Source organism: Berghia stephanieae, chromosome 8 (assembly GCF_034508935.2).
Source record: "Berghia stephanieae isolate SIO BIC M18660-M18661 chromosome 8, UCSD_Bste_1.3, whole genome shotgun sequence".
Taxonomy (NCBI): Eukaryota; Metazoa; Mollusca; class Gastropoda; order Nudibranchia; family Aeolidiidae; genus Berghia; species Berghia stephanieae.
Window position 1 is genome coordinate 39,361,762 of NC_088367.1, and position 10,509 is coordinate 39,372,270.

General features: G+C 35.2%; 1 protein-coding gene across 1 annotated transcript in view; it reads left to right on the plus strand.

Moving 5' to 3' along the window:
* LOC144978657 (methylthioribulose-1-phosphate dehydratase-like) overlaps nt 1–7,803 on the plus strand; it is a 21,785-nt gene extending 13,982 nt beyond the window's left edge. Inside the window, exons 5-8 of the mRNA XM_078924976.1 lie at nt 785–907; nt 3,761–3,834; nt 4,674–4,780; nt 6,049–7,803. Of these exons, the coding sequence (XP_078781102.1) occupies nt 785–907; nt 3,761–3,834; nt 4,674–4,780; nt 6,049–6,169 (425 nt within the window). The 3' untranslated portion in view covers nt 6,170–7,803. The remainder of the gene's footprint in view (nt 1–784; nt 908–3,760; nt 3,835–4,673; nt 4,781–6,048) is intronic.
* Nucleotides 7,804–10,509: the final 2,706 nt, after the last annotated feature.

Here is a 10,509-nt window from a genome sequence, read left to right on the forward strand (position 1 = left end):
ACTGAAAGTTGGCACACAGTTAGAAAAAAGGTCATTTTAGATTATGTCAAGCGACAAAACTCGTGCGATTACCAGAAGACCGTTAAAAATAGATTTTTTCTCTTTGGAGTAAAATATTTCTAAAACTACCGGGCGTGGAGGTTTTGTCGCTGACAAGGTAATACATGAACATTTCTTCTTTTTGGTTGTAAAATTTCATATGAATATGACGAGTACTTTTCCCGTATTTTGCAAAACACCATCCTAATTTGCTCTTCAAGTTTCAATCTTTTAATACACTTATTACGCAAGATATAACCAAAGGTAAAAAAAAAATGCTGAAAAAGCGTCCCATATTTTTCCTCTTTGCGGGTCATCCAAATAAATGACACCTTTGAAACTGCATAACTTGTTTATTTATGAATGGATTTTCAAAATTCAAAAACATTTTTACTCAGTGAAAATAGGGCTTTGATTTTAAACAAAAATTTTCCTCAAAAAGAGAAAAAAACATTTTTCATAGTCATTGCTACATCATTCCTACCACCACTACTACTACAACCACCACCACATCATCATCCCTGCTACAACCACCAAATGTAATTACACTTTCAACTTTTGAAATTCCCCGAGTCGTGTCAGAAATTGCTGTGAGACAAATTTTGGATCGCATCTCAGTGAATTTGAGTGAAGTTCAAATTTATAGGTTATGGTTGCATGGATGGGTCATGATCTTCACAATGAAAAATTTCCTCCTTTTTTGTGACCAGTCAATGTCACCCCTGTTTATGTTGGTATTCCCCAGATGCTGGCTGTGTCATCCACTCTCATTCAAAAGCAGCTGTCATGGCAACCCTCATAGAACAAGGAATTGAGTTCAGAATCACCCACCAGGAGATGATCAAAGCCATCAAAAAATGTCAAAAAGGTAAATACAGTGGATGAGGGATAGCTCAATGTCAACAGGACCTGAGGAAAAAATTGTCACATCGAGTTAAGCCTCCAGGCTCTAAATGTGCCTCTCACACCCCCATTGTAGCTGTGTTTCAAGAAATATTATCATGTTATAGCCATGCATGATTTATATGAATTATATAAGCTGTAGAACAGGGATTTTAAAATTTCCTGTCATAGCTCACCCGAGCTCCCATTGCAATCAAAGCTGTACTGTATTATAAAGAAAGATGGGGATAGGGGTCAAGAAAAATTACTGACTTGCATGAAAATCAAATACAGTAAAATTACTTTAAACCAAAAGAAGCTAAACCGAAAAATACCTTAAACCGCAAAGAATGTAATAAATTGTACTAGCTCCTTCATTATCTTTGTACTAATTCTTACGATGAACCGAAATACTTCTAAGCATTACTTTCTTTAAACCGAAACAACTTGAGAGCACCTTCCCTTTTTCTCTCTCTATTTTTCTTCAAAAATTCGGGAAGGTGGCCACAAGTAATAATGCCCGATAACAAAACAAAGACCGTAAGCCTAAGACGAGGGTGGGGGGTAGGAAAACACTTCAATCACTGCACTTGGGCTTGGCCAACACCACAATCGCACAGACTGGAAAAGGAAGAGACGGGTGACTGGCAGGCGAAAAATGAGGAAAGAGGGGGAGTTGGGGTGTAGAATCACGCAAGCGAGATGTTCTCACTCGTTTGCTGATGCTTTGGAACCATCGTCTACTATAAGAAGTCGTTGTTTGGAACTGACTGGATTTTCAACACGAGGGGGGGGAGGGGGGGGGGGGGGTAGGGTACTTACCATTGACATGCCATTTCATTTCCAGTTTGTTTAAATGTGTGTGTAAGGGGGGGGGGGGGGGGGTCTATGTAATTAGGCTTTGAACCTAATGGCTTTTCAACAAAAGAGGGGAGTGTAGTAGACAGCCTAGCATTGACACGCATTTTCATTTCCATTTCACTTCACCTCATTATCAATTATCACACAAGACCTTTCGATCTTATTTTAGCTTTACATTTTACTAAAAGATGTCCAAAAGAAAGCACTGTGCTTACATGTTGGAGTTTAAAATCAAAACACTATGTGAAGTCGATGAAAAAAAAATTGAGCAAGACGGAGATATGTAAAATACACGGCATCCCAAACTCAACTCTTTCAACTATTTTGAATGGAAAACGAAAAACCCGAAAACTATTTTTAAACACACACACACACACACACACACAAAGAATAATAAAATAACATTTTTTTTAATGGTTACAAAGACGGCATTTATTCAACAACTCCATTTAAGGGGAAACCCATGATATGATTAAATGAGCAAATTCCTTAAATAGTTACTACACTTGAAAAACATCGGAAAACGGGAACTTGCTTTAAACCAAAATGTCTTTAAACCGAAATGGTTTAGAAGGTCCCCAAAATTTCGGTTTAAAGTAATTCTACTGTAATAAGGTCTCAAGTTATCTGCTGCCGACTGTTGTTTCAGTGCTACCTTTGATTAAAATCTCTGAACATTGAAAAATTGTTGAATTTAACAACATAATTTTGGGGTATCGAATTTTCAATCCATCTTAAAACTTGAGCTTTTGTATGATGCAATATCCACTTAACATGCTCAAATGCTTTACAGGGCACCCAACAGCAACTCTTAAAATGTAGGACAACACATTTTTACTTGAGCTTTTATATAGCGTAATATCCACTAATGTGCTCAAAGCGCCTCTTAGGTGATATTACAATTTCTCGGACAGAGACAACTATTTTAACTGCCAGGTACTCATTTTACACCTAAGTGTGGTGAGAGAATATGAGTAGATAACCTTTTCCAAGTACTCAACCATGCACTGTTCAGAACAGGACTCGAATCCAAGACCTTCCAATCTGAAGGCGGGTGTCATACCGCTAGATCGCATCTATTCTCATTTTCCCCAAATAATTGCCACTTATGGAACGACTTCTCTGAAGCTTCTGAGCTTTTTCTCTTGGTTTTATAAATTGACAGTAATACTCAATCCAACCATAGTCTTCATTACATTACTGCCTGATGCTGCCCTTAAATCAATACAAGGTGAAAGTGAAAATTGAGTCGTATGTTGTGCTGAAGAAAACATACGATCCCATTGATTGTAATACCGAATACAACTCACTGTTCAATCACTTTCTTTTAGTGGTTGTCGCCTTGTTTAATTTAATTATTTTTATAGGGCAGTGTCATGCTATGATGAGTTTTATGAAGGCAAAAGTCTGATTGAGACAATCAGTTTATTTGAAGAGGAAGAAGAAGAAGAAAAGTGTGTGGACTTTTTCATTTGTAAAATAAACTCAATTTAAAGGATAATCAAACAATGAATGTCATGGATGACTCAGCGATATAGAATATCTTTTTGTAAGAAGAAAAAAAGGATAAAATAAAAATGCAAGCAGTGTGAATTTTGATCAGCTATCAGTACCTTTATGAAGAAAAACGTGTTTTGTTTTTTTTGTTCTGTTTTGTTTTGTTTTTCTTTTCTCTTTTGGTTTGTCTTTTGGTTTTGTTTCACGTTTTTTATCAAAGATCCTGAAAAATTTACCGAATCTAACATCTCAAAATTTCTCACTTCTCTGTACTGGTATAAAATGAAAAAAAAAATTATTTAGAATTCTTATGTCCATCCGTGGTACTCACAGTTGAGTGACAAGTCTCTCATTTATTCTTTTATCAAATTACTAACTCATTCATTCAATTACACACACACACACACACACACACATACACACAAAAAAAGCATGTACACAGATGCACATGTTAAAGTGAGATTAATTTTGTCTTCATCAGGGACTTACTACAGGTATGATGAGGAGCTTGTGGTTCCCATTATTGAAAACACTCCTTTCGAAAAAGATCTGCAGGTGAGTGTTTTAGTTTTTCTAACAAGCATAGATAGAGAGATGAAATGTTGCTAAGAGCAAACTGCTTGCCTGTGACAGCATCTTTCAGCAAATATCATCCACACAATTTGAACCAGACGCAATGATAAATGCCTTTCTGTGTCCTTTGTTTTAATTTCAGTTTGTTGGAGGGGGGGGAAGGTTTTTTTGTCTTTGTTTTGTTTTTCGTTTGTTTTGTTTCTCTTGTTTGTTCCTTTTTTTTTTTTGCTTTTTTTTTTTTTGGGGGGGGGGGTTCTTTATTTTTTGGTTATTCGTTGTTATGTCTCACCCAACAATAAACATAGTACCAATAGACTCTCACTCAAGCTTCTACTTGTCATTGTCTCCAGTCAATATCTGAGATTAGCTCTGACAAACAATTGACGCTCTAATCACACATTTCTCAGGAAATGTAGAAATTTTTTTAATATTTTTTTTTTCCTTATTTTGACTGTCAGGACTAAGTTTGGTTTTTTCTAAGTATTGTTTTTTTGTATGTCTGTTGGGTTTTTGTTTTGTTTTTTTGTTGTTTTTTTCTGTTTTTTTTTTTGTTTTGTTTTTTTTTGTTTTTTGCTTTTCTTTTAATTACTTCTTTTAACCATAGGGCCCATAAAGCTGTCACTTTTTTTTACAAAGGATAATTTTTTAAATATTAAACTATATTAAAATTGGGTTTCACCAAACGAAAGGGATATAGTAGTAAATTTAATTGGATGTATGCCAGAGGCAGAAATACCAAATTGTACTGAGTGCATTACATCTAAGGTTGCATTTCTCATACAATTAAAATCTTACTCTATTTATTTGACTTGTTTATTTAGGAAGCCATGGCTCAAGCAATGGAAGACTACCCAGACACATGTGCCATTTTAGTGCGTCGGCACGGTGTATATGTTTGGGGTGAGAACTGGCAGAAAGCTAAAACTATGTAAGTAAAACCAGCACTTTCTTATTTATAATCCTGTCAAAAATGTAAGATTGACCGCAATATATAAATAAGGATAACTACTGTCAAATAGTGTAATTTTTCTCAAAAAATAAATGTTGCAGTGGAGATGTGCATGGCATGGATGAGACAATGAGGAGGAAAGGGCGTGATAGACAAAGGCCTTGGCCCCCATACCCATAGTCTCTGTGTGCTATGACAAAGGCACAAACTCACATGTTCCTGTGAGTGTGTGCATCAAGTGACAACATGCTTGTGTATTTTAATGAATCTTTGTACACACTACACACTAGACTAATATAGCCGGTGTTGTTTCTTGATGGCAGCAAGTGAATGAATTGCATGATGAGGAGTCTAAAAGGTGGGGGTGGAGAGATGATTGTAAGACTCCCTGTCTATCCCAGTCCCAGTTGTGCAGATCGTGATGAGTTTATCTTATCCAAACTAGCTCACGGGCAGAGTTTATCTTTAAGCATTTTAAATTAACAATGATTTAGAGCAGAAAAATCGGGTACAGCCTCTGAGTTTATTTTAAACAAGAGTTTATCTGAATGCAGTTTATCTTAAACGGACTGCTGTGCACATTTCTTCTTAAGAATCCAAGTTTTGTGGCTTTTTTACAAACTTTATTGATGTGGTGCTGCCAAGAAATTTTGCTGTCAAGAGTTAATCCAAAATATTCAGCTTTTTGCGCCGTCTCCAATTTGTCTCCTTGTACATAATAATCTGAATGTATTATTTTCTTTTTGTTTGTGATACAAATTAGCTGGCATTTCTTCAGGTGTAATTCCGTTTTCCATTCTTTCTCCCATGATTTTAGCCTGTCCAGATCTTCTTGAAGTATATTCCAAACTTTTGATGTTTGAATATCCCTATAAAGAAGGTTATCGTCTGCAAAAAGTCAATTTTTTTTTATCCTTTTTACACTTTACTCGGCATATCATTGATGTAAATCAAAAAAAGAAGTGGGCCTAAAACTGTTCCTTGAGGTACACCTGACAGGAAAAACATCAGGACATTTGAACGAGTTTCAGGAAATTGTACTCAAGTGTAAAACCCTGTTATAATACATTTGGGATATGCGTAAGCAAGTGCTCTACCAAATGAGCTATCAGGACCCCCAAAGGGTTAAGATTAAAATTAATAAATTAATCTACCTCAACCTCAAACCCTGATATTAATTCATTAACATAATTATTTTCTACCTTCTTACCAGTTTTTGTTATTATCTTATATATTCTTTCACCCAGGTGTGAGAGCTATGACTACCTTTTTGATATTGCTGTAAAGATGAAGCAAATTGGTCTGGACTGGAGGAAAGTTCCTGATGTACCCAAAGGGGCATACACCTCTACTGTCAGCTCTGACTAAAGAGACATTGATATATTGATGGAGCATTGGACCAGGGCATATGTCTCTTGACTGAAGTGGCATGAATATATGTGTATACCGCAATGAGTTCTGATTTATGAGGCATGAAGATATGTGTATACCGCAATGAGTTCTGATTTATGAGGCATGACGATATGTGTATACCGCAATGAGTTCTGATTTATGAGGCATGAAGATATGTGCGTGATATATTCAGGATCCCCATTATTTATTTTTAAAGAACTTTCTAAGAAGAGATAAACTTTTCCAAGAGATATTACTATAACTTTTTTTTCAAAATTTCATTTTTTAGAGTTTTTCATGCATTTAATTTTAAACAGCTTTTACAGCAAATTAAGAGTTTTTTCTGGGTATGCAATGTGATACTTTTTAAAGACAAGACTACAATATTTATTCAACTAGATAGGCTGGTGATGGATTACACTAAAATTGCTAATCAGACTACGTAAAATTAATGGTTTATATTTCGCTGTGTTAGTGTTATGTAGGGCCATTTTTTTTTTTTTTAGCAGTGTTATTGTTATTATTGACGAGTGGGCTATCCCGTAATTTTTCAAAACTCATGTATTCACTTTCCCTTTAAAAAATACCGGTATCTAAGCGAAGCCTCGTTCACCATGGCACGATGTCCGTTTTTTTAAAAAACTGAATGATCTTTAAAATATCATTTTTGTAAGAAAAACAAGGCACCCAAGTTCCAGGAATTTTATTTAAAATGTATTTTAAATGGGATGGCCAATTTGTCTTTAGAACCAACCAGTTGATATACAAAAATACATTAAGACCCCTTTACTGGGTGTAGTTTTCTGGGACGAAGAGGTTTTATTTTTTTGGTGTGTTTTCTATACCCCTGTAATGTTTTCAATTTCCATGTTGCTCTGTCTTTGTTCTGGATTGACATTACTCATTTTTTCCCCTGGTCCTGGCAGGGGTCCTTAGCTGAGAAGGACGCAGTCAAATGTAGGTTTTTTTTAAAAGAGATATTGTTTTTATTTGAAATCATCTCTGTTATCCTTTGCCTGTCCTTGAATGGGACTTTGTCTGTGCTCTACTCTATTATATCGATGGAGCCACACCTATGGTTAGAAACTTTTTTTTTTCATGTCAGAATTGATTGTACTTTTTGTCATTATTAATATAATCATCATTATTATTATTATTATTATTATTATTATTATTATTATTATTATTATTATTATTATTATTATTATTATTATTATTATTACATTGTTGTTGGACATTCTTTTAATTTCATAATTGTTTGGATACTGTCAAATAGGGTAACTTTGCCTTGAGGGGAAACTTTGCCGCTTTGAATTTGGACCTGTAAGAGTATATATTTAGTATATTTAGTTATCTGACAGCATCGATATAAAGCAATTCTTTAAGGACAAGGAGTATTACTTCAAAGCTATCAATGCTAAAAAAAAAAAAAAAACATAGGAAAAAAAAAACATAGCAAAAAAAAGAAAATCCTCACCTCAAGTCAAGCTATCCCATGTGACAGTGTAATGATTTGTCATAAAAATGTAACTACACAATCAGGGATTATTACAAGATATACAGTGTGTTCATGTCAATTGTTTCATAAATCAAATATTCGAAATTTTAAATTGTCTTCGTTTTCATTGTATGTGTGTGTGGGGGGTGTTAACGTGCTTGCATTTGGGTGAGACTGATGTTCATCTTTTCTATTTCTTCTGTGAGTGTCGGTGTCATCCCTGCCAATGTGCAGCTTTGTCTTAGTCTTTGTTCTGGAGTGAGCATTTGGTTTTACATGGGGCTCTTTCATAAAATAGCTGCTTGATTCCTGTTTCAAGCCGGGCATATAATAAGAGGAGGATGGGGTGAGAGGGGGGTCAAATTTGATTGTGGAAAAATGAGGAATATCAAAATTTTACAGAAATTTAAAGAATACAGTTTACAAACGTCATGAAAACATTAAAATTGAAGCTTGTTATCAGTGCTAACCAATAATGAATCTTTAAATCAAATATGTTACATTTTTATTTGGTTGAACTCAAATATTGGAATTTTATGAAATAAGGTGGCGTTCGCAGAGTTTGTAATGAAAGATTTCAAATTTGGAGCATTCAGTTGGTCAACATGAATTACACCAAACAACTGATCCAACTCAAATTTTTACGCAAATCAAAAGAGGACAGGCTTTCTTTTGATACAACTTTATAAAGCTAAAAAATAATTTTTTCCTTGGATTAGATTTTTTTTGACGATTTTTTAAAAACAACTCCTGCAAACACAATTTAAAGTTATCGTTAAAGTTATACAATAAGAAAGATCTTTCGCCGTTATTTTGGTACCACTTGTGAAGAAATCCAATCATTGGAGTGTTAAGCCTCCATGGAAAGTGCCAGAGGGGTATAATTTGGCAATCAAAACACCGCAATTTTTTATGAGAGGTGTCTAAGGGAGCGTTCACATATTACGTCATCAAAAATTTGCCCTTTTTAGACCCCCCCCCCCTCCCCAAGTCATCACTTGTCATCATTGACCTGACCCCCCCCCCCCCCAACAGATGATGACGTCATCTAATTTAATAAAAACTAAAAGATAACTTTAATTTCACAATATTTATTATTCGTTTTTCAAACCATAAACATTGATTATCAACGTTTGATAAAACACATTCAGACATTTTATTAATTTCAGAAACTTGATAATTTATGTTTTACGATACAATGGGGACATAAAATTTAAATTTGCAAAGATAAAATCTAACAAACATTATTTAAATTAGGCTACTTGGTGCAGGTGCTATTTAAAAAAATCCAGAAAGTGTAATTTAAAATAGTATGGAGGCAAATTATTTTATTGCATATTAGTCTTTTAGTGGAATGAATTTCTGTTTCAATTTCCAAACATAAAATTAATTGATTCAAAAATGTTTCTGCCTTGGACCTCTGGCAATGTACTATAAATAGTATCATCAATTTCATCTTCATCGTCATCATTTTCTCCCATTTGCTGTTCTTCATGTATGCCGCATTTTCGTGAATGGTCTTTCATTGCTGTGATCGAGGAGTGATACAATGAACATTTAGGGCAAGTTCGCCTTTTGAGAAGTGATACCCCTTTCCCATTTTGTTTCTTGAGAGATGGGCAATACTCATCATAGCAATTTATCTTTAGCTGTTTTGAAAGGAACAAACTTTGAAATAGGCTTAATTTGCCTATGTTTTGATGACATCATCTTGGGTCTGACCCCCCCCCCCCCCCCCCCCCCATGTCAACACATGTCAACATTTGGTAGACCCCCCCTCCCCCCCTAGCTGATGACGTAATATGTGAACGCTCCCTAATGTGAATCAATTTAACCTATATCTGGCCCCCCAGGAAAACGCTACCGATGCGGCCGCAAAATGTGCCACGTACCGCAATGCAGCCGCATAATTCACCTTTTACCGCACAATTATGCAAAATATGGTTTTTAGCGTGAATGTATGACCATTGTATGAAGAAAAATGAAACCGAAAAAGTCCGACGATGTTCCCAAATACGTGACAATGACTTCTCTTTAACTTTAAAGGAAGGCTATTCCAATTCCAAGTGTACGATTTGATTTGTCTTCTTGAGATCTAACCAAAACCAAGCGCCAAGTGATCACTGCCTTTCTCTCGCTAACCGGCTAAACATTGCTATGATAGATATGCAGTGAAACACTGGTGATCCGAAATGGAAGGGACTATTGACTATGTTTTTTTTTTTTTTTTTTTTTTTTTTTTTTTTTTTGGGGGGGGGGGGGTATGTTTAATAGCAAAACATAGATGCTAAATTTCTTCTTGTGTTAACCAATTTCGGTTTAACAGTCTTTCACTGTACATTGTTTAAGTCAGGAGATCCTACAAATACATTTGTATGTAGTATTGGAACCACTAATACACACCTGGATGGAGTGAGGTTCTAGTGGAGTGCCACATTTTTGGCAGTCCATTTCTGATGAAGTGCCCGCTTTGGCTGCTTGTGCCAAGTGGTACATAGTACATATACACCACGATCAACAGCGCTGATGCTGAGCGCAGCTTTTCTGTTTACAATCTGATATTGTCAGACAGGCGCAGGATTCTTAGCACAACGTCTCTGCGACATCTAGGTTTTCTGTGCTACAACAAAAAATTAAGTTTTGAATTTGCGTTGTAGTTCTTTAATTTTGAATTGGTTAAATGTAAATAAAGCAATGGAAAATTTAGACAGCGATTTATTACTTTTTTCTTGTTTTGCATAATTTGTAATTTCCCTTTTTCCCCCGCATAATTTGGGATAATTTTTTGCATATTTCCGGGGGTCCAGCTATATTTCCA